The sequence below is a fragment of the Artemia sp. Qi Xiang Cuo genome, chromosome 10 (genome assembly GCF_049724085.1).
Source record: "Artemia sp. Qi Xiang Cuo chromosome 10, ASM4972408v1, whole genome shotgun sequence".
In the NCBI taxonomy this organism is placed as follows: Eukaryota; Metazoa; Arthropoda; class Branchiopoda; order Anostraca; family Artemiidae; genus Artemia; species Artemia sp. Qi Xiang Cuo.
The window spans coordinates 13,603,538-13,628,466 of record NC_142803.1 but is presented as its reverse complement, the minus strand read 5'-3'; the positions used below and the strand labels follow the sequence as shown (position 1 = coordinate 13,628,466).

Genomic DNA, 24,929 nt, shown 5'->3' with positions numbered 1-24,929 from the left:
AATATTGAAATTCATTTTACTAAATAAAAAAAAGAAAAATGAAAAAAGGTACTTACGTGTTATAGCGACCATACTCAAGAAGTGAAGTTATCATTTTGAAACTTACCAAAATACGATGAAAATATAATACTTTAGTAACAAATTAAGGAAATGACAACAGGGAATTATGGAGAGCAGGCCACCCAGAACGTATTATATTACATACCTAACCATCTCTATGTATTAAATACTCAATTAAATATACTTACATAGTATTTTATCTCGCTCAGACTAAGCAATTATCTCCGAGTGGACACAAAAAAACGGTATCATTACAGATCAAGAGCTAAGTGTGGTCGCTGTAACACGTATTTACCAAAAACAGCAACACTCTATTCAGGGTCAGTGCCATAGTTGCAATCAAATGTTTAACTAAGAGTCCCAAACATGAATTTTTTTCCTGGTCTTTTGCGATTTTTTTCTTCTCTATTGTCATTTATGTTAAACTTTCTTTTATTTATCGGAATTAGCAAAATTAGCCAATTCATTCCGTTACTTTTTTTACCAGTCACTTTTTCAAGTATTTTCTTATTTATTTATTTAATTTATTTTTATTTATTTATTATTATAAATGCGTCTAAAACTAAAATTCAGAAGTTTTGATGTCCGGGCACAGCAAAGTTATTTTGGGAGGAATAATTGGCTATAGCCTCCTAACGCTTAGGAATACATATATTACGGGGTCTCTACCTTAGCTCTTCTTCCCAAAACTTAAAATAACGGGCTTGTCCAACTGGCAAGCTTAATCCAGCTGGTCTTAATCCTAAATTCCTAGAGAAGCTGCTCAGAAAAAGCTTAGGTCGAAAATCTCACCGTCTCTTGTGTACGATTTGAAATAGACCTCGTTGCTGTGACGGTTTTCGAGTCGACCCAATGTTTAACCAACTGCTATCCTTTTTTCTGATTTTTTTGTAATCTTTTCAAAGAACAATTTTTTATTACTTGTCAAACAGGACTGACAAAAATAGCTATCTTTTCTGAATAATACATATATTTTTTTTCTAGGCTATTAAGCACAAACAATTGACAAATTGTGGTACATGGGGGCCATAAAAAAATTTAAGCTCCATAGACAACTTGACATCCAACTGAAAAGATCAACTGAAAAATAGACCAAAATTGACATCCCAACTGAAAAGAATAATTTAGATCTGACTGCGAAGAAATGATTCTTCTAAGTTCAAATGATCAGTATAGTTATAAGACTTGGATTTTTTTATTCCATCCCCAGACAAGTTAGTACACGAAAAATAAAATCCGGCAAAAATAAACAAATGTTTCTTCTAAGGCTTTTTGGATTTCTTCTTCTGCAGGGTTTCTTCTGTGATTATGCCCGTCTTTCCGTTCTGTTTGTGTATTTCAAAACGTTTCGACGTCTTGAAGTCATCCCAGTACGAGGGTCTTTAGAAGAGAGACTGAGAAGAGAATTTTAATCTTACCTGTTCGCAAAATAAGTATCATCCTTTGGACAAAATGTTCCTACATTTGGGTAAATAATGTTCATGAGTCAACTCTGGGTGATTTGAATCGAAATCCCAAATCTAACTTTTTCAAGGATTGACCCAAACGCAACAGTAGTTTCGTTTTCGCTGAATTCAAATCCCAAATAACCAGAGCATGAGAAAGTTCAATATCTTCATTCCTACTCCGCAAGACAAATGAATAAGATTGAGCGACATACACCATAGCTTATCAAACAGTTCGTGGTAACGAACTGAAAGTAAGGAGCGACCCGGCTCAATGGCAACCAAAACTCTAAAAAACAGAATTTTGATACCAATAGATACATCAAAAGAATCAGATTTTAATTTTGATTTCAAATATATAAGTTTCATCAAGTTTATCTTATCTATCAAAAGTTACGCGCCTGAGAAAATTTGGCTGATTTTCGGAAAAATGGGGAAAGACCCCCTAAAAGTTATAGAACCCTAATGAAAATCACACCATCATATTCAGCGTATCAGAGAACCCTGCTGTAGAGGTTTCAAGCTCCTATATACAAAAATGTGGAATTTTGCATTTTTTGCCAGAAGAAAGATCACGGTTGCGTGTTTATTTATTTATTTTTCTTTTTTTTCCCCAGGGGTGATCGTATCGACCCAGTGGTCCTAGAATATCGTGCGATGACTCATTGTAATGCAAATTAAAAGTTCTAGTGCCCTTTTTAAGTGACAAAAAAATGGAGGGCAACTAGGCCCCCTCCCACTCTCATTTTTTTCCCAAAGTAACCCGATCAAAATTTTGAGATAGCCATTTTGTTAAGCATGGTCGAAAATATTATAACTATGTCTTTTAGGATGACTTAATCCCTCGAAGCCCCCAGGGGGAGGGCTGAAAGTTATGAACTTTACCCAATGTTAACATATAGTATTGGTTATTGGGAAGTATACAGACATTTTCAGGGGGAATTTTTTCTGGTAGTGGGGGGTGGGGTGGGTCGGGGGTTATATGGGAGGATCTTTTCATGAAGGAAGTTTTCATGGGGGAAGGGAAATTGCTTTGAAGGGAGCGCCGGATTTCCCATCATTATTTAAAAAAAATAAGAAATTAAATATAAAAAAACAAGTTTTTCAACTGAAAGTAAGGAGCAACATCAAAACTTAAAACGAACAAAAAAAATATTAGCTATATGATTGGGTTTAGCTTCTAGTCAATGCCTCGCTCTTTAAGCCAAAGATTTTTTAGTACTTTCAAAAGAGCTATTTATTCTAATTAACGGCCTTTGTGATTAAGGGGTCAATTTTAAAGAATTGGAACCAAATTTTGTTTACTTATTCAATGACGGTGAACCACAATAAAAGCTGCATTAACTAAAAAACGATCAGAAATTAAATAAAAAAAACAATATTTTAAACTGAAAGTAAGGAGCGACATTAAAACTTAAAACGAACAGAAATTACTCCGTATATGAAAGGGGCTGTCCCCTCCTCAACGCCTGGCTCTTTACGCTAAAGTTTTACTCTGTCTCACAACTTTATTTTTTTAAACAATAAAAAACTTTAGCGTAAAGAGCAAGGCGTTGAGGAGGGGAGAGCCCCTTTCATATACGGAATAATTTCGGTTCATTTTAAGTTTTAATGTCGCTCCTTACTTTCAGTTTAAAAAACTTCTTTTTTTTATTTAATTAACATATTAAGATGACTTGTTAAAATTAGCTCCAGTTTTTTTAATTGGTTGTAACAGGATTGTATCAGGTTATAACATGATTGCATTCTTGTATTCATATTTTCGGGTTGGTTGTAAGAGGATGGTATCACCATAGTGTCTTTTATTTGAGTTATTTTGCCAGATCTGAACAATCTTTCAGCTATGGCACGTGAAACAATTTCCAACTGTGGGATGGGGTTGTCAGTCCCCGGCTGGACGACGTCGAGTGGTTTCCTTTTTATAGGATATGTTAAGTCTATAAATAGTGATTACTACTTATCATAGTATTATTCCTTCACGGACCTTGCTTATAGATTTTCGATGACTCTTTTTTATTTTTTTATTTCTGTAAAGATAGAATTTTGTAAGCTCCAATTACAATTCTGAGTTGCTTGTGACATGGATCCCAGTGGGAGGGGGGGGTCTATTTTCATTTTTTTTTTTGCTATGCATATATCTTGTTAATAGAAAGAAATTGTACTTAAGCAGTATTACAATATTGTAAAGATTACCTGGATTTCGAATTCAGGGTTTTCACCATATTTATGACCCCAGAACAAAATAGATTATCCATTAAAGATAAAACTCATGACCTGGCGGCTAAGATAATCTTTCATCGTTACAGCTGCCATATAAAATTCAGCAAAAAACAAAAAACAATATCCACAGATCTAGTGGATGTTTCTCTGGTGGTATTTGTCTTTCCGCTGTCCTGGTTTCTCAGATCATAGCATCACTGGGAGATGCGGGTGTCTATTTTCGTGTTTTTTCGTTATTCTGCAAGTGACTTCAGAGCCCGATGGTTAAGAGCAAAGCCTTGATTTGACCCCTTAGACAGACTGGTAAACTATTTAAATTACCCTTACTGTATGCCTATCTATTTTACTATTGCCCTAGGATGGATGATAGACTGTCTATCAATAAGTGAAACGAATCATTCTTATGCAATCCTGAAAAGTTATGCCAGCTTTGCCTCTCACAGAGACTCTGTTTTGTCTTCACTCTAATTAGCCATCGCTCTCAAGTTTTTCATCACTCCCAACAAGTTGATTTAAATTCAACAAATCATAGGCAGCGCCCTAGCGCTGCCTAAGTAAAGAACGATATGGGCACAATATGTTTTTTTTTTTCTCCATACCCAGGCACTTCGTATCGAAGGAGTTGTCGTAGAAACTTCGAAAAGGGCTTATTCAATTGGAAATTGGAATAGGTTGTGCCCTTTTTAATTGTTGAGTGTTTGGAGGGAAACTAGCCCCCCCCCCACGCCCAGCATTCCCCTAAACACAACCAAATAAAATTTTGAGATAGCCATTTTGTTCAGCGTAGTTGATTTCCAGATAGAAAATATGTTTTTGGGAAAGACACACCTCCACAACCCTCAGGGCAAGTGTTTTAAGTTATGCCCTGGGGGCATATAAGGTTTTTATAGACGGCGTTGTCGTAGAAACTTCAAAAAAAGCTCATTCGATTGGGAATTCAAAGCGCTGGTGCCCTTTTTAATGGTCGAAAGTGATTGAAGGGCCCCTAACCCCCACCCCCCCATATGCCCATCATTCCCCGAAACAAACCCAAAAAAAATTTTGAGATAGCCATTTTGATCAGCGTAGTTGATTTCCAGATAGAAATTATATTTTTGAGGAGGACACTCCCCCAGAACCCTCAGGGCATAGATTATAAGTTATGCCCTGGGGGCATATAAGGTTTTTATTGAATCTTTGTCGTAAAAACTTGAAAAGGGACTCATTGGATTTGAAATTCAAAAGGCTAGTACCCTATTTAATAGTCAGAAAGTTAACAGAAAGTGATTTGAGGGAAATAAACCCCCCTCTCACGCCCACCTCTTCCCCAACCGCATCCAATAAAAATTTTTAGATCGCCATTTTATTTAACGTCGTTGAAATTTTTGGAAATTAGGTCTTTAAGGATGACAACCCCTCCCCCCACAGCCCTCAGGGCAAAGGTTGTAAATTATGCCCTGGGGGCATATAAAGTTTTAATTGACAGCGTTGTCGTAAAAACTTCACAAGGGCTCATTCCATTAGAAAATGAAAGGGATACGACCTTTTCTAATAGTTTAAAGTGATTGGATAGCGACTAACGCCCCTCTCATGCCCACCATTTTCCCAAACACATCAAATTAAAATTTTGAGATATCCATTTTGTTCAATGTAGTTAAAAGTTCTGGAAATTAGGTCTTTTAGGATGATAACCCCCTCAGAGCCCTCAGTGCAAGGGTTGTAAAGTATGCCCCGGGGCATATAAAGTTTTTATTGAAAGCGTTGTCGTAGAAACTTCGAAAGGGCTCATTCAATTGGAAATTGAAAGGGCTTGTGCCTTTTTTTAATAGTTGATAGTGATTGAATAGCGACTAACGCCCCTCTCACGCCCACCATTTTCCAAAACACATCCCATCAAAATTTTGAGATATCCAGTTTGTTCAAAGTAGATGAACGTTCTGGAAATTAAGTCTTTTAGGATGATAACCCCCTCAGAGCCCTCAGTGAAAGGGTTGTAAGTTATGCCCTGGGTGCATATAAGGTCTATATAGAAAGTTGTTGTATAAATCATAGGCAGCGCGATCGCGCTGCCTAAGTAAAGAACAGGGACACTCGAGAACGAGACAAGAAACAGAGACTAAGTAAAGAGGGGGACACTCCCCCACATCCCTCAGGGCAAGGCTTTTAAGTTATGCCCTGGGGGCATATAAGAACGATGTTGGCACAATGTATTATTTATTACCTTTTTCCTTTAGAACAGGGCAATTTGTATCGAAGAAGTTGTCGTAGGAACTTCGAAAAGCGCTCATTCAATTGGAAATTGGAGTGGCTTGTGCCCTTTTTAATAGTCGAAAGCGACTAATGCCCCTTCCACGCCCACCATTTCCCGAAACACATCCAATAAAAATTTTTAGATAGCCATTTTTTTAAGCGTAGTTGATTTCCAGATAGAAATTATTTTTTTGAGGACAGTCCCCCACAGACCTTAGGGCAACTAACCAGCCTCTCACGCCCACCTTTTCCCCAAACACATCTAATCATAACTTTTAGATAGCCATTTTATTCGACGCAGTTTTAAGTTCTGAAAATTAAGTCTTTGAGGATGACGACCCCCGCCCCCCACAGCCCTCAGGGCAAGGGTTGTAAATTATGCCCAGGGAAGATATAAGGTATTTATCTAAGGTGTTGTCGTAGGTACTTCAAAAAGGGCCCATTCAATTTGAAATTGAAATGGCTAGTGCCCTTTTTAATAGTCGAAAGTGATTGGAAAGAAACTAACACCCCTTCCATGCCCATCATTTCCCCAAACACATCCAATAAAGATTTTGATATAGCCATTTTTTTCCACGCAGTTCAAAGTTCAGAAAATTATACCTTTGAGCAAGACACTCCCCCCAAAGTCTTCAAGGCAAGAGTTATAAGTTATGCCCTGGGGGCATATAAGGTTTCTATTGAAATCTTTGTCGTAGAAACTTGAAAAAGGGCTCATTCAATTGGAAATTCAAAGGGCCAGTGCCCTTTTTAATAGTCGAAAGTAATTTGAAGGCAACTAATCCCCCTCTCAAGCCCATCTTTTGTCTAAACACATCCAAATAATATTTTAGATAGCCATGTTATTTGCAGCGCTAGATTGAAAGTTTATGGAAAGCAGGTCTTTAAGGATGAAAACCCCTCCAGCCCCCCACAGCCCTCAGGGCAAGGAAATTCAAAAATTTCAGAAATTTCAAAAAGGGCTCATTTGATTGGAAATTGAAATTCCCTTTTTAATAGTCAAAAGTGAGTGGAGAGTAATTAACCCCCCTCTTACGCCCACCATTTCCTCAAAAACATCCAATCAAAGTTTAGAGATAGCCATTTTGTTCAACCTAGTTGAAAGTTCTGGAAATTATGTATTTAAGGATGACAAACCCCACAGGGCCCCAAGGGCAAAGGTTGTAAGTTATGCCCTGGGGGCATATGAGTTTTTTATAGAAAGTTGTCGTAAAACTTCAAAAGGGGCTCATTCAATTCGAAATTGAGAGGGCTAGTGCCCTTTGTAATAGTCGAAAGTGATTGGAGGGTAACTAACCCCCCCCCCCCCCGTCACACTTACCATTCCTCCAAACACATCCAATCAAAATTTTCAGATAGTCATTTTGTTCAACGTAGTAGAAAGTTCTGGAAATTAGGTCTTTGAGAATGACATCCCCCCAGAGCACTCAGGGCAAGGGTTATACATTATGCCCTGGGGGCATATATGTTTTTTAATGAAATTATTGTCGCAGAAACTTCAAAAGGGCTCATTTGATTGGAAATTGAAAGGGCTAGGCCTATTTTTTATGGTTGAAAGTGATTCTTTTTTTTTTTATAAGCCGAAAGTGATTGAAGACTACAAAACCGTAAAAGGTATCTTTTTTTTTGGGGGGGGGGAGATTTTCCAGGGGTAGGTATTTTCTGGGAGGGGGTTTTTTCCGTGAGGTCTTATTTTCCGAGGGGTATTTTCCTTAAAGGATTTTTTTTCGGGGGGGGGGGGATAAAAAGCGGCTCTTACCGTCTACATACTGTAATTTTTTTTACCACTTTGCTTATTTTGTGGTATTTTCTACGCTCGTAGTTGTTTATCGTTTGGTTTGAAAAAGGTTAATTACCTGCTTCGGTGCAGTGGTTCAGTTACACGAGGGTTCAGTTGCAAGGTGGTTCAGCTACACGGTGGTTCAGTTGCACGGTGGTTCAGTTGCACGAGGGTTCAGTTACGCGGGGGTTCAGTGACATGGGGGTTTAGTTACATGGGGTTCAGTTAAATGGAGTTGAGTTGCACAGGGGTTTAGTTAAATGGGGTTCAGTTGCCCGGTGATTCAGTTACACGAGGGTTTAGTTGCCCGGGTTTTCAGTTATACGGGTGTTCAGTTGCACGGTGGTTCAGTTACAAGGTGGTTCAGTTACACGGTGGTTCAGTTATACGGGTTCAGTTACACGCACACCGGCCAGTACAATAAACCGCATCTGAATCACCCTTAACTGTTGCAATCAACGGCCAAGCGGTTGAGGTGATAAGGCAATTCACTTATCTCCGATCAATTATATCATCAAATGGCGCAATTAACGCCGAAATCTCAGCCAGATCAGCCAAGGAAAACTGCATTTGGACGGCTTCTGGGAGCACTCTCCCATAAACCGCAAATTAGTCACCTTACAAAAGCCCGTATCTACAACGCCACAGTCTCAAGCATCATGCTGTACTCGTCTGAGACATGGCCAATAACGCAGATACAGCTAAGAAAGGTCGATGCCATCCAAACTAGACACCTGCCTCGAGTTGAAGGCGTCAAACGGTATGACAAGATCCGCAATACTGAGATCCTGAGGATCTTCAAGTTAGCGAACCTCTCCACCCAAGAAGAAGCTCGTTCTCTAAGATGGTACGGCCACTTACTCCGCCTCTCACCAACTTCCCCTACTAGGATCAAATCGGACCTAAATCCCTCGATTGTCTGAAAACGTCCTCGTGGGAGGCAGTGCACCAGATGGGTTGACGTTATAAATCGACGCCTCTTAAACCGCAACATCGACCCAAACATGGCCCATCCAAGCAGCCTTGAACAGAGCTAGTCGGAGAAGACTAACAGCGCTTTCAACTAGTTCCCTCTATACTGGCAACCCTGCCGCTCAAGAGCGTTAACTCAAGAGATAGTAACACCCAGAAATTTTATAGAAGTAACTGACATTTCAGGGAGTATAGGAGAGGTAATAGAAGGGGAAGCCTTAAGGACATTAATTGTCAAAATACTTGGCTATATTTCAGGAAAGGCTACGTTTATTAACTTACAACTTCCAAGGCTTGCGGAGGGGAAACTAAAATCAAATCCAAGAACACAATGTTCAAACGGTTTGCCAAAGGGGCATACCTACAATATCACAGAAATGGCTTAACGTATTAAGTTGAAATCAAGGGGTGGCTAAGGAGGATACTGAACTAAACCAAGAGATTGTATGTGTATCCTGGTTGTCAGAAGGGCGTATCTGCCATGTCTCCCGAACAGCTGACGGTAAAGATTTGGAACTTCCAGGGCACGTTGAGGAAGATAGGAAAGTAATTAAAAAGACACCATGTTCAAACAAATTGTCAAAAGGGCGTATTTTCAGTACTGAAGAACGGTAAAGGTTGCCAAGTCAAAATTTTAATGAAGTGTTGAGAAGTATGATGAAATAAATTCAATGTCAGACCTGCATCCAGGTTGTTGAAAGGGCGTATTTTCAATATCTCAACAGTGGTAGAGTATAAAGTTGAAAGTTTCAGGAAATGCTAAGAGGGATGTTCATATAGCTCATAAGACCCTGCATGCACACTGGTCACGAAAAACACCTGTTTACTATATATACGAATATATATAGGAACGAATAGGAGTACTAACTGGAAACTTCCAAGGTATGCTGAGGGGAATGTTGAACTAAACCAGACGATACTATGTGCTTTGATGTTGTCAAAACAGTATTTTTGCAGTATCCAAGAACAGTAGGGGTATGAAGTTGAAACTTTCATGGCATGTATAACAAAATCATAATGTACAACAAGGTAGTCAAATGGGGCATTTTCAATATCTTAGGAACGGCTAAGTGTATTATGATAAAACTTTCGGGACAAGGTAAAATAATTCTAAGGATATCATGTACATCCAAGTTGTCATAAGGGAGGATCTGTAATACATCAGTAATGGTATCAAATACATGTATTAATTACATAGGTACTCAGTTTACTACGCAAAATAAGTAGAAATATTCAGAGAATACTAGGGGGCAGGCTGTTAAACTAAATCACAAGATACTAAGTGCAAAGGGTGAATCTGCAAATACTCAAAAATGGCTAATGGCAATAAGTCAAAATTTTTCCCAGAATGTTAAGTGGGATATTGAACTAAACAGAAACTCTATATGCATCTAGTTTATCCAAGGAATGGCTTAGAATATTAAGCTGAAGATTACACGGAAAGTTGAGGTGAATGTTGAAGTAAATAGAAAGAAACTATGTGCACCCAGGTTGTAAAAAGTTAAATCAGCAATATCTCAGAAACAGCTATTGGTCTTGAGTTGAAAATTTTAGGGGATAGCGACTTGAATAAAAAGACATGGAGAGCATTCAAATCTTGAGAGGGTATATATATGAAGTCCTTAAAAAAGCTAAGTGTCACAAATCGAACTTTTATAGGACAGCTAAAGGTAGTAGTTGCAGAATTCAAGGAATGTTGATTTTTAATAAAATGAAAAGGTATTATGTGCATCCAGGTTGTCAAAAGCGCGTACTATCAATATCCTAAAAAAGGCTACAAGTATCAAGTTGAAATTTTCAGGAAGAGCTACAGGGGTTGTACCAGATTAAAAGACAATGCATGTATCTAGGTTGCTAAAAGAATACATTTGTAATATTTCAATAATGGCTAAAGATATCAAATTGAAACTCCCGCGGATGGTTGACGGTTTTAAAAATAACTAAATTAAAAGACACTTCCACGTTGCTTTAAAGTTATATATACGATATCTTAGGATCGACTAAGGGTATTGAGTTTAAATTTTCAGGAAATGTTGGGTAGTTAAAGTTGAAGTTAAAGCTAAATTACGGTAAAGTACACTATGTGCATCCAGACTGTCCAAAGGACGCGTTTACAATCTATAAGGTTTGGCTAAGGGATACGTTTATGGTTTAAGGGACCCAGTTGAAACTTTATTTGACTGAGGGATCAAATGTAGTTGAAATTTTTATTTGATATGGGGGAGAGGAAAGAGACTTATAAAGGAAAAAAAATTTTTGTAGAAACAGTCATTCAGCATATTCTTAGAGCGAAATATTAATTTTTAAGGCTGATCTGTTTGAAATTTATGACCATTAAGACACCGTCCTTCAATTGGAGCTACGGAACCAAGATAACTTAAATCAGAAAATTTCTCGTAGCATTGACTCGTGAAAGCCTGGTTTTCTTCTTTACTAGACAATGATGAAGAAATATTTTTAAATAAATGAATAAAAAACTAATGTATCTAAACATATAAGCAGTTAAATCATAATGGAACATAATTAAATTTTTATAATAAAATAGAAGATCAATATTAATCTATACTCAAAGCTGTAACAGGATGGCTTTAGTCCTACAGGAGATCAAAAATTAAACAGATTCATCCCCAATTCTAAGTCCGATTGTTGGTGAAATTTTGACCTAAATTCAAATAGCATGATAGTCTTAATTCTTTAACAAATAGTGGTCTTTACCTATTGTTTGTGATCTTCTATATTTATGTGAGAGCTAATTGAGATTTCGACGCTTCAGAATTGAGAATTTCACAGTCCGGTTATTGTTAAAAATTTGACCTTAATTCGAACAGCATGATAGGCTTAATTCTTTACCAATTAGTGGTCTATGTTCCCACTTTCATTTACCTTTTTTCCCCCAAAAAATTAGCAAAAAATTCTTATACCTTGTCCGGCATTGTACTAACAAGGTATAAACTCGGACAAGTTTTAAGCTTTCCATAGAAATCTAGCCTTCAACTTCTGCCTACCCAGCAACTTCCTCGATATATCTGTGCTCGAATAAAAATCAGTTGATTTTTCAGAATTTTCTATCATCTAGCTAGGTGTCTGTTTTGGGGAACGAGCAGTTTTGGTTTAAATGCCAGCAAAGGTAAAAAACATCTCTTCTGGTGTTATATAACTTAATTCTTACCGGTGTTAGTATCTAAGGGATTCTTATACTAAAATACTCACAGAGTAAAGACACAGTATCGGCTGTCTACAAGTTTTCCCAATTGGGGATGTTGGACGTTTCAACAACACAAAAAGTTTTACAGTTCAGCAACTGATGTTACCATGTTACGATTCTGTCAGTAAATGATGTAACTGATGTTGCGATTGGAAATTGAAAGGGCCTTTCTTAATAGTCAAAAGTGATTGGAGGGCAACAAGCCCACCCAAACACCAATCAAAACCAGAAACAAATATAAAATCTTGATATAGCATTTTTTTTCAACTACTTTGAAACGACTGGAAATTATGTCCTTGAGAATATCACCCCCTCCCCCCCAGAGCCCTCAGCACAAGGGTTATAATTTATATCCTGAGGGCATATAAGATTTTTATGGAAAGTATAAACTCTGGAGGGGGCTCATTTGACTAGAAATCAGATGTTTTAGTTTCCCTTTTAAGAGTCAAAGTGATCGGAGGCAGCCCCCCCCCCCTACGTTTTATTTTCCACAAATGAATCTGATAAAAATGCATCTGATAAAAATGCATTCAGCATATTCTTAGAACAAAATATTTATTTTTTAGGCGTATCTGTTTGAAATTTATGACCAAGAAGGTTCAAGGTTTTTTTTTCAATGTTCAATTTTAAAATATCTGTAAAAAATAGACATAAATAAAGGGTAAACGCCTGAGACACAAGGTCGAATGACAAAAACCCGGTACATTAAGTGTCATTAAAAGGAAAAGACTTTTGTTGGTGAAATTTTGGTGTCTTTACCCATTGTTGGTGAAATTCTATATTTATCTGAAGGCTACTTGAGATTTAGACATTTCAGAATTGAGAATTCCACAGTCCGGTTATTGTTAAAAATTTAACCTAAATTCGAATAGCATGATATTCCTAATTCTTTACCTATTAGTGGACTATGTTCCCGCTTTCATTTACCTTTTTTTGCCCAAAAAATTAGCAAAAAAATGCTTATACCTTATCCAGCATTGTACTAAAAAGATATAAACTCGGACAAGTTTTATGCTTTCCACAGAAATCTAGCCTGCAACTTCTGCCTACCCAGCAACTTCCTCAATATATCTGTATTTGAATAAAAATCAGTTGATTTTTGAGAATGTTCTATCATCTAGCTAAGTCTCTGTTTAGGGGAACGAGCAGTTTTGGTTTAAATGCCAGCAAAGGTGAAAAAACATCTCTTCTGGTGTTATATAACTTAATTCTTACCGGTGTTAGTATCTAAGGACTGCTTATACTAAAATACTCACAGAGTAAAGACACAGTATCGGGTTTCTACAAGTTTTCCCAATTGGGGATGTTGGACATTTCAGCAACACAAAAAGTTGTAAGATTCTGCAACTGATGTTACCATGTTTCGGTTCTGTCAGTTACTGATGTAACTGATGATGCGATTGGAAATTAAAAGGGCCTTTTTTAATAGTCAAAAGTGATTGGAGGGCCACAAGCCCACCCCCACGCCAATCAATTCCCAAAACACATCTAAAATCGTGAGGTAGCCATTTTGTTCAATGTAGATGAAAGAACTAGAAATTAAGTCTTTGAGGATATCGCCCCCCTCCACCCCCCAGAGCCCTCAGCACAAGGGTTATAAATTATACCCCGAGGGCATATAAGGTTTTTATGGAAAGTATAAGCTCCGGTGGGGGCTAATTTTACTCTACATCAGATGTTTTATTTTCCCTTTTAAGATTTTAAGTGATGGGGGGCACCCCCCCCCCCCTACGGTTTATTTTCCACAAATGCATCTGATAAAAATTTTAAGATGGCCATTTGTTAAAAAATGCTCCAAAGATCATATACTGAGGTCTTTGAGGTGGACAGAAACCCTCACAGGCTAGAGGTATGGGTTGTACATTATGCCCCAGGGGGATATACGGTTCTTATGGAAGGAGTGGTTGTGTGAACTTAAGAAGAGGCTCATTTGGTTCTAAATGAATAGTTGTAGTTTCCTTTTATGAGTCAAATATGATGGAGAGCAACTAGTCCCCTCTTGACATCTTTTTATCTCAAAACACATTAAATTGAAATTGTAAGGAAAGCATTTGGTTACCAATAATACAAAAAATCATCAAGCCCATTCTTGAGGGTGTACACATGCTCTTAGAGCCCATGGGCCAGGGTTGTAAATTATACCCAGGGCATACAAGATTTTTATGGAACGGGTGGTCGTATGAAAGTTGAATAAAATGTGGCCCATTTGATTAGAATTTTTAGTGCCCTTTTTAAGAGTCAAAAGTCAATTGAGGACTACCAGCCCCCCCCAAGCCTATCATTCCCCAAAACATATCCGATCGAAACTTTAAGAGAATTTTAAGAGAATTGAAAACAAAATAAGCTTAAAATGTTTTCACTTTTCTTACTTTCATAAATAAAAAATTATCAAAACTTTAAAGAATAAATATGACAATCCATGTTCAATTACAATTCATATGTCAATTAAACTGACAATCCACGGTCATTTGTTTTTTTGTTGCTCCTTTTCCCAAAAACCATAAATTGGGTTCTGGTCTTGAGAAGGCATAGGGGTCATCAGCCCTACTCACGGTAATTTTGCTCGTTTCGAGTTTGACTTGGCTATTTATTGTAATTTCTGGTCCTTTTAAGTTTCATTTATTTATTGATGGTGATTTGTGGTAGTTTTACGCTTGGAAGGTCAATTTACTTTATTTTCGCTGATTCTTGGCTTAATGGAGCTCTATGCTTTTCTTTGAGAAATTAATTTTTCATCAAGATTTATTCTTTAAATAAAGATTACTATTGTTCCAAATTTCTTGTAATAATCTATAAATTGAGAGACTTTTTCTGGAATAGGTTGTTAGATGTTAATTCAGAGCAGACTTAAATGAAAATACTCTTTTGCACAAATCACACTTAAATGGGATCTCACCTGTACACACTCTTTTTGCGTGTTATAGTCCAGTTAAGGTAAGCACTTCTCGGACAAATTATCTTTTGAATAGTTTCTCACCTGTATAATCTCTTTGGAGCTCATTGAAAAATCTTGATGTATATAAGCATATCTAACAATCATCACATTTGTCACAATCAAGCAAACATGTATCACTACTTTTCACAGGATGATGATGAAATTGCTAAGGAAACTAAATACATGGAAAAACATTTGAAAGAAAAACTAATTCAAAGTATTACTAAGTGGTTGTGAGAATACTAGCCACAAACCAATGAGAATACAGCTTATGTTACAACAATCTTCCTTTACTCCTCTATGTACTTTTTGATGCCTGTGAAAATTGATAAAATCAAAAGCTTTTCTGCACATATCACATATGAATGATTTTCCACCTGATTGCAGTCTTTGACAGGTATTCAAATAACTTACAAAGAACACTTCTCGCATGGATAACATAGATACATAAAAACCAGAATTGGCTACTCATCCGTATGTAATCTTTGGTGTTCGTTCAAACATCCTGCTTGACGAAAGATTTGGTCATATATGAATTCTTTGATGGGTGTTTGAGTTTGCAGCTTGAGAAAATGTCTTGTCACATACATCACATTTAAACGGCTTCTCACCTGTATGAACTCTTTGGTGCCTGTTCAAAGTACCCAGTTCAGAAAAGCATTTATTACAAACATCGCATTTAAACGGTTTCTCACCGGTGTGCATTCTATTATGTATTTTTAAATTCGAAGAATGAGAAAAGTTCTTGTCACATACATCACATTTAAACGGTTTCTCACCCGTATGCGTTCTTTGATGCGTGTTCAAAGTATGGTTGTGAGAAAAGGTCTTGTCACATACATCACATTTAAACAGTTTTTCACCAGTATGCATTCTTTTATGCTTTTTAAATTTTGAAGTCTGAGAATATTTCTTGTCAAATACATCACATTTAAAAGGTTTCTCACATGTATGCTGTCTTTGATGTCTGTTCAAAGTATTATTGATAGAAAATGTCTTGTCACATACATCGCATTTAAACAGTTTCTCACCCGTATGCATTCTTTGATGTGTGTTCAAATGTGCAGGTTGAGAAAAGGTCTTGTCACAAACATCGCACTTAAACAGCTTTTCACCAGTATGCACACTTTGGTGCAGGTTCAAATGCTGCATTCGAGTAAATAACTTGTCACATGCCTCACATTTATATGTTTTTTTCTCTTTGTGAGTTCTTTGATATCTTTCCAATTTTCTATACTTTTTACCTTGCAGGCAATTTTTCAAGCCGGTTTTCCGATTTTCTAAGCATTTTCCTTCAGATACCGCTGCACATGCATTTGAGAAACCACCGTTAGATGGGTTTTTTAAAACATCTAGTGACATATTTCCCTGTAAGTGTATTCCAGACACGTGTGGTAATATGTCCCCTAAAATTTAAAAGTCTATAGAGTTAAAAAAAAAAAATAGAATAAAGCAAAATATCGATACCCAATAAACCGAAAATAAAAAATTCTATTGTAAATATGATTTAAAGGTCTACAGAAAAAACATTAAATTTTTAGATATGTATAATAATATTTTTTTTTCGAGCATTCTTGTCTCTAAACGATTAAAAAATAGTGTTGTTTTTAATAAAGGACATAACATTTAGAGTTTTTTTTCCCCCATAGAGTTAAAAAAAAAAACAAAAAACAAAAAAAAACGAATAAAACAAAAACAAAATTTAATAAACCGAAAACAAAAAACACATCTTTTAACAGGTTTTAAAAGCCCACAGAGTAAAAAACAAAACAAAAAACGAATAAAACAAAAATCAAAACTCAATAAACCTAAAACAAAACATAAATATTTAAATATGTTTTAAAAGTCTACAGAAAAAAACATCATGTTTTTCAATATTTTTTAACAAATAATCTTATTTTTGATACCCCTTCTCTCCCTCATAATGATATTCAAAGGTTATATTAGCTTTTAAAATTAGTTATTCTAATGCAACGAAAGAGCGAAAAAGAAACCCTAAACGATCAAAAAGTACAATCTGTTGTAAATCAAATCATAGGTGGAGAAGAGGAAATATTACAACAAATATCAGGAATTATTGTAACTAAAATAGGAAGAGCTAATAGAATACACATCATATGTTGAAGGTCAATTTTCGGAGCAGCCGAAAAGCTTTGGATTAAAAAAAAAAGACGAAAGTCACGGTCTTACACATACCAGTTCAAATAGGGATAAATCCTTTAAAGGCTGGACTGTATGAGTACCGAAAATTATCTACGGAAGAGATCCTACTGAACAAAAAGGGGCAGTTATCTTTCGACGAATTCAAAAAGGTTTATAAGTGGGTTTTTACCTTGAGTAAGCAAAATTTGAATATCAGGGTTTCACGTTATCAGCTGATTTTAAAAGACAAAATCACCAAAAAGGGTTAAAAGTAGACAGATAATAAAAAATTAGTTTTACTCTCATCAATATCCTTTAGGCACGCTGAAGAAGGAGTAAAAAAAAATAAACTGAAGAATAGACATCAGGGCAATTGATAAAACACTGACCAGAAATAGTATGCATATTTAGGATAAATTATTTGACAGTTTATAAATTATGCAATATGTTGATTGTTTACACAGGATTTGTCTTTGGGAGAGAGATAAATGTTTCAACCCAGTTGTGTTTCAAAAGAGTTAGGGTGTCAATGTTAAACTTTAGTGAATGCTGAGAGGCATTTGTACTAAATCGAAGGTCGCTATGCCCCAATGGATGATACAAAAAGGTATATCTATAATACTTTAGGAACAGACAAGAATTTAACTTGAAACTTTCAGACCCCTTACTGCAACTACTTTGACAACGGCTGTTACTATTCATTAATTTAACTTTAATTATTTACAACTGTGACCTTTTCTAATTGCGACTACTTCCAGGTCATTTCTGTAGGGGTTAATGATCAACATCAGAGCATGTTTTTTGCACAAGGTTTGCTAAAATATACTATCAGCAATAGCCTAAACACAGCCGAGGGTATTACGTTGAAACTATCAGGGCTTGTTGAAAATGTTGCTGGAAACTAATTGAGGGGAAGGGAGCAGCAAATCTGACATATTGGCAGCAGCAAATCTATAATTGAGAAAAGGTGGGGGGCTATATCCTGGGTATAACAAAACATATGAGGGTGTTATGGTGAAACTTCATGACATTTTGATTTTGAACAGAATACCTAATTTTAATCACATATCTTTGCACGAAGGGTTGCAAAAAAGGGTTTGAGAGGGAAACGGGATGGTATCAGGCTCTTTAACTCTAATAAAAAGCACAAAAAGTTTCACTTTTCAGCTGAATGAGCACCTTTGAAAGTTTCTACGACAACTCCTTCTATGCTGACAGTGATTAACAAAGTGAAACCTTATTAAAATATCTTAAGCTAAACTGGCCAGCCATGACAAAAATACAACTTTTCCGTCACCTGTTTCGAAATTAGTAAAATGGTTGTCGGTAGCATTGCGTCCACTTTCCGGAACACAAACATCATATTTAAAAAAATCGACTGATCTTACTAGTGAATTGAGAAATTTCACTTTGGAGGGAAGTTCAATTCTCTGTAGCTTCTATGTTGTTTCCACGCCTTCAAATTGTGATTTAAAAAGGTGTGGAGACATTTTAAAAAGTAAATTAGAAAAACATTTTGATTTAATACAAAATATTACTTTAGCCATCTTGAAGTTATTAAGAAACTAATTATGCTAGTGAATGAATTTTATTTTTATTTTGGTTTTAGAGAGGAGTTTTATAGAAAAATTTTTGGGTTACCTATGGGGGCTTCTCTATCTCCTTTATTAGCAAATCTTTTCATAGATTCTACTGAAACTTCCGCTATACACAGTTTTCGAATCTTCCCTTGTTTCTGGGGTAGGATCATGGATGATGTAGTTAGCGATTGGAAACATGGATTAAACTCCTTAGACCCATTTTGTAAGCATTTGCATAGTTTTAATAACAATATTAAATCTACAGTTGAGTTTGAGGAAAATAATGAATTACCTTTTCTGGATATTTTAATAATTAATAGGGATGTCCATTTAATTTTCTCGATTTATAGAAAGCCTACGCACAATGATAGGTATTTGAATTTTCATTCTTGCCACAGTATGTCGGTGAAACGGGGGGGTTGTAATTTCACTAGTGGATAGAGCCTTTAGAATTGGTTACCAGGAATTTCTGGTTTCGAAATTGTTATAATTGAGTGATATTTTGTTTTGTAACAATTAACCAATTAAGTTCATTGACAAAGTAATTGAAAATAGACGTGTTAAACATGATAGTAGGGTTATTGGGGTTTCTCAGTTTTCAGATTTAAATATATCAAAAAGCTTCATTCCATTGCCATATGTACCTGGTTTGGGTAAGAAACTTCACGGATTTTGTGTAAATTTAACATTGATACCTGTTTCCAATCGTCGGGACCAATGGGTAGTTTTTTTTTTAATTCTTGGAAAGATTTAACCCCGGGAAATTTAGTCAGTTGGGTGCATAAAACTCCGTGTTCTTGTGGGAATTTCTATATTGGTGGGAGTCACCAACAATTTGCTGAAAGATTTATTGAATATCGAAATTCGATAGAAAAAAAACCCTACAATTAAGCAAACCTCCGGATACTTTCGTTTCAGCCTTAGCAGAATATATTTGGTTTCAACCAGATCACTTTGTAAAATTTGATGAGGCCTTAGCTATTTCAAATGATATGGGGTACACACAATTGGCAAGAGAAGCCATAGTAATAAAAAAACATATGTTTGCTAACCTTTCGATAAATAGGGACACAGGTAGTTTACCCAATTTATGATAATCTTCTAAAGAGTGAATCAACAGTCAATAAGGGAGTTAAGATTTTAAATAATCACCAAGGGACTGATTTATCTGTTAGACCAAAACAATTTGCTTCAATAATAGCCAATAAAAGGATTATTTCGCAACAGCATAATTAAAATAATTTCCAGTTTTTTTTTATTTTCCCTCAGTTACTCTGGTGTTCTCACTGAAGTAACTCTATAATAGCATCTTTTCCCTGCGTGGATCAGTTTGCGCCAATTGTATATATATGTGTGTATTTTTTTTGGTGGTGGTTTTATTGTTTTTTTAGTTTTAGCTTGTTTTTTTTTTATCTTGTTCCTCTTTTGTTTCTTTCGTGCTGAAGAATCCTTGTTTGGATACATGCGAAATATCTGGGTTGTTTTACATTTTTCGTTTCTTTTTTCTCCACTGGCCGCAGTCTCGTTTGTTGTTTTTTTTTCACTGGTTTTTTTTTCTTTGTTGGTTTTTTCAAACCTTATTGCTCTTTAATTATATAGAGTTATAGAAATTTAACTGAAAATCGCCATCAATTTCGTCATTTTGACGCAAAATTTAAAGAGAATTAATTGAAATGTGATAAAAGTATTTATTTTGGTGCACAAAAATTGAACACAGTGAATGGAGAGAAACAACACGCCATAAGGAAAGACAAATATTTATATCATTAGGCTGCAAAAAAACAAACTAGGCAAATCATTTTTCATTCTAAGCCCCTATATAACATGATCAAATAGAAAAATAGTTGATCAAATAGAAAAATTAAAAAGAAAGTAAAATACTTTGTTATTATTATTTATTCGGTATAGTTTAAAAAAAGATATAGAATCAGTGCAATTATTCCTTTCTTCTAATCTAAACAATTTAAAAGCAATAGTATTATTGCGCTTCGAAAATTTATATCTATTGAGTTTTTAACTCAAGATCGAATTTTCTAGAATATCATACTGAATTTGACTAAGGTAACATTTAAAATATTATATTCAATAGTAATTCAAATCAAAGGTTGGAATTATGACAGAAACACAAAACAAAAGCTATTGTCTTTTAAGTTAATTAATTTATAAAAAAATTTCCACAAAATAACTTTTTCAAAGAAAAGTAAAGAGCTCCATTAAACAGAAAATTAGCAAAAATAAAATCAAATAATCTACCAAGCGTGCAACTACCACAAATCAGCATCAACAAATAAATGAAACCCAAATCGAAGAGAAATTACAATAATTAACCGAGTCAAACCCAAAACGAACAGAAATTAAAATAAGTTGGGCATAAAACCCCTATGCCTTCCAAGGCCAGAACGAAATTTGCGCTCTACTGAAAAAAAATAAATGTTTTTACTTTTATAATTTTAATAAATTAAATAATATAAACCTTTCGACTACTAAATGTCGGTACATGTATATTAAACTGACAATGCACATTCAATTATTTTTTATATTGTTGTTTACTAATGCAATTTCTGTTTGTTCTGGGTTTCATTTGTTTATCATTGCTGATTTGTGGTAGTTTCGCGCTTGGTTGAGTTTTTTATTGTATTTTTGCTAATTTTTTGTTTAATGGAGTTCTTTACTTTTCTTTGAAAAACTTATTTTGTGGAAAAAGTTTTTTAAATTAATTTTGTTTGTTTTATACTGACATAGTCTTTTCAGGGAAAAAGAAAATAATACTTTAAATCTTTTCGTTTTTTAAGACTTTATAGTTTGGCCTGTAAAATTTTGATTGGATGTGTTTGGGGAAAAGGTGGGCGTGAGAGGGTGGTTAGTTGCCCTCAAATCACTTTCGACTATTAAAAAGAGTACTATCCCTTTGAATTTCAAATCGAATGAGTCCTTTTCAAGTTTCTACGACAACGATTTTAATCAAAACCTTATATGCCTCCAGGGCATAACTTATAATCCTTGCCCTGAGGGTTGTGGGGAAGTGTCCTCCTCAAAAATATATTTCATATCTGAAAATCAACTACGCTGAACAAAATGGCTATCCCAAAATTGTATTGGATCTGTTTGGGGAAAAGGTGGGGGTTAGAGGGGGGTTAGTGGCCCTCCAGTCACTTTCGACTATTAAAAAGGGTACTATCCCTTTAAATTTCAAATCGAATGAACCCTTTTTCAAGTTTCTACGACAAAGAATTCAATAAAAACCTTATATGCCTCCAGGGCATAACTTACAATCCTTGCCCTGAGGGTTGTGGGGGACTGTCCTCCTCAAAAATATATTTTCTATCTGAAAATCACGTACACTGAACAAAATTTCAGTGTTCTATCTCAATATTTTGATGGGACGTGTTTGGGGGACTGATGGGCGTGGGAGGTGGGCTAGTTCCCCTCCAATCACTTTCGACTATTAAAAAGGTTCCTAGACCTTTGAATTTCAAATCGAATGAGTTTTTCTTAGAAGTTTCTACGACAACGCCTTCTTTAAAAACCTTACAGGCCCCCAAGCCATAACATAAAACCCTTGCCATGAGGGTAGTGAGGGAGTGTCCTACTCAGAAAAAAAATGTCTATTTGGAAATCAACTACGCTGAACAAAATGGATATCTCAAAATTTTGATTGGATGTGTTTGGTGGAATAATAAGCGTGAGGGGGGGGGCTAGTTGCCCTCCAATCACTTTTGACTATTAAGAGCGGTACTAGTCCTTCGAATTTCCAATCAAATGAGCCTGTTTTGAAGTTCCTACAACAAAGCCTTCTATAAAAACCTTATATGCCCACAGGGCATAACTTAAAACTCTTGCCTCGAGGGAAGTGGGGGAGTGTCCTTCTCAAAAACATATTTTCTATCTGATTGGATGTGTTTGGGGGAATGATGGGCGTGGGGGGCTAGTTGCCCTCCAATCCCTTCCGACTATAGTAAAGGGCACTAGAACTCTCAATTTCCAATCGAATGAGCCCCTTTTGAAGTTTCTACGACGACCCCTTCCATATGAAAAGAAAATTTTCTCTTCCATTTTTTCTCTAAAGAAAAAAAAAATAATACATACTACATTGTGCCAACATCGTTCTTATATGCCCTCAGTGCATAACTTAAAACCCTTGCCCTGAAAGTTGTGGGGGAGTGTCCTCCTGAAAAACATATTTTCTATGTGGAAATCAACTACGCTGAACAAAATGGCTATTTCAAAATTTTGATTGGATATGTTTGGGAGAATGATGGGCGTGGGGGGGGGGCTAGTTGCCCTCCAATCACTTTGCCCCGAAAGTTGTGGGGGAGTGTCCTCCTGAAAAACATATTTTCTATGTGGAAATCAACTACGCTGAACAAAATGGCTATTTCAAAATTTTGATTGGATATGTTTGGGGGAATGATGAGCGTGGGGGGCTAGTTGCCCTCCAATCACTTTTGACTATTAAAAAGGGCATTAGCCCTTTGAATTTCCATTCGAATGAGCCCTTTTTGAAGTTTCTACGACAACGCCTTCTAAGGCGTTGTCGAAAAAAACAACAAATAAACACGCATTTATAATCTTTCTTCTGGAAAAAAATAATACAAAAGTCAACATTTTTGCAGGGAAAGGCTTGAAACCTCAACAATAGAGTTCCATGATACGCTGATTTTGATGGTGTGATCTTCCTTGAGGTACTCGGACTTTTAGGGGATATTTTTCCTTTTTTTCAGAAATAAAACAATTTCTACAGAAAATTTTCATAACCTATGTTGGGTTAGACTAAACTTAATGAACATTATATATTTGAAATCATCATTAAATCCGATTCTTTTGATGTATCTATTGGTATCAAAATTCTATTTTTTTTTTTATTACATTTTACTATTGACCCTGTCTCCTCTTTACTCACATTTCGTTACCCTAAACTGTTCGGTAATAATACCCACCGAAATACTTTCAAGTGAAAATTTAACAAATTTAATGAAATACTACTAAAGCAGTTTGGCAAACACCTCCACATTAGAACAATATAAAACAAAAGTTCAATCTTAAAATTAAGTCCCTTTGTACTATTTTTGTCAAATAAAATATTACCCAATACATTTCAATCAACAAATACACAATGTTTCAGATGTACCTTCATTGCTAAAGCATTGGAATTTCCGGGAGTTATGTTCAAATTTATATGGTCCTTATAGGCTTTATATATCATATGATTAATGATAGTTAAATTGAGCAAAGGAACATCTTTAAGTTTTGGTGAAAAAGGAGGTCTTGTAAAATGAAAGTGCTTCTCGCTTTTATCTGGTAAAGACTCTTAAACTTCTAAAACAAAATTTAAATTAAACAGACATAGAAAAATTTAATAATAAAGCTTACTAAGCAAATCTGACCCCTTTTTCTTTTTAGTCACGTGTAAAAAATATAAATATACAGACATTATATGTATGCATAAAATCAGATATATATGCAGGTTTTTTTCACAAATCGTTTTTAAAAATCTAATTTTCATAAAGAAAAAGAAAACAGAAACATTCAAAGCAAATTCGCGAACATAGAACGAATCAAAACTTGAAATCCATAACATAGAAATTGTTGTTGTATTAAATTGACCCAAATTCAAAAAACAAAACTCCAAGGATAACACAGCCCCCCCCCCGCCAACCTGGGGACAAGGGTTTTCAGTTATGCCCCTGAGGCATATAAGGTTTTATGGAAGAGATGGTAGCATAAACTTTAGGGGGGGCACATTCTATTGTAAATCGGAATTTCTCTTTCCCTTTTTTGAGAGTCAAAATTAATATGGTGGCAAATAGCCCCCCCCCCCACCCAACTGTTTTTCCCCAAACGCGTCTGATCAAATTTTTGAGGTTGTCATTTTATCCAAAATAGATCGTAGATCATATAGTAACATCTCCGGGTTTATACCGACACCCAGATCAGGTAGAGGTTGAGTTTTTTATGGAAGGAATGATGGCATAACTTCGTCGGGGGCTCATTCTATTGGGAATTGAAAATTGTAGTTCCCTTTTTAAGAATCAAAACGGACCGGAGGGTAACCAGCCCTCCCGACTTCTTTACTTAAAATCCATCCGATAGAATTTTTGAGACAGCCATATTGTTAAAATAATGGAGACCTAAGCCCATAAAAACCTATAATGAGTCTAAGATCTTAGAAAGGTTAATACTACAAAATGAATTAAGAGGTAATTACACATGTTTGATTAATAATTCTTCGTAGCTCTTTACAAGATACGGCATATTAATGATCCAGCCAGAATTTTTAAAAATATTGGATTCTATATTCCGAACAGCAGTTTTAACTTTCAGTCTTGGAATATCAGAGTTCTGCTGTAGTCTCTTCTTGACG

The 24,929-nt window shown here is 35.7% G+C and overlaps 1 protein-coding gene across 1 annotated transcript; it reads left to right on the top strand.

The window, feature by feature from the left end:
• Positions 1 to 8,252: 8,252 nt before the first annotated feature.
• LOC148947493 (uncharacterized) lies at positions 8,253 to 8,657 on the top strand. The gene has a single exon (XM_089095909.1). The coding sequence runs from the start codon at positions 8,253 to 8,255 to the stop codon at positions 8,655 to 8,657; it is 405 nt and encodes a 134-aa protein (XP_088952035.1).
• Positions 8,658 to 24,929: the final 16,272 nt, after the last annotated feature.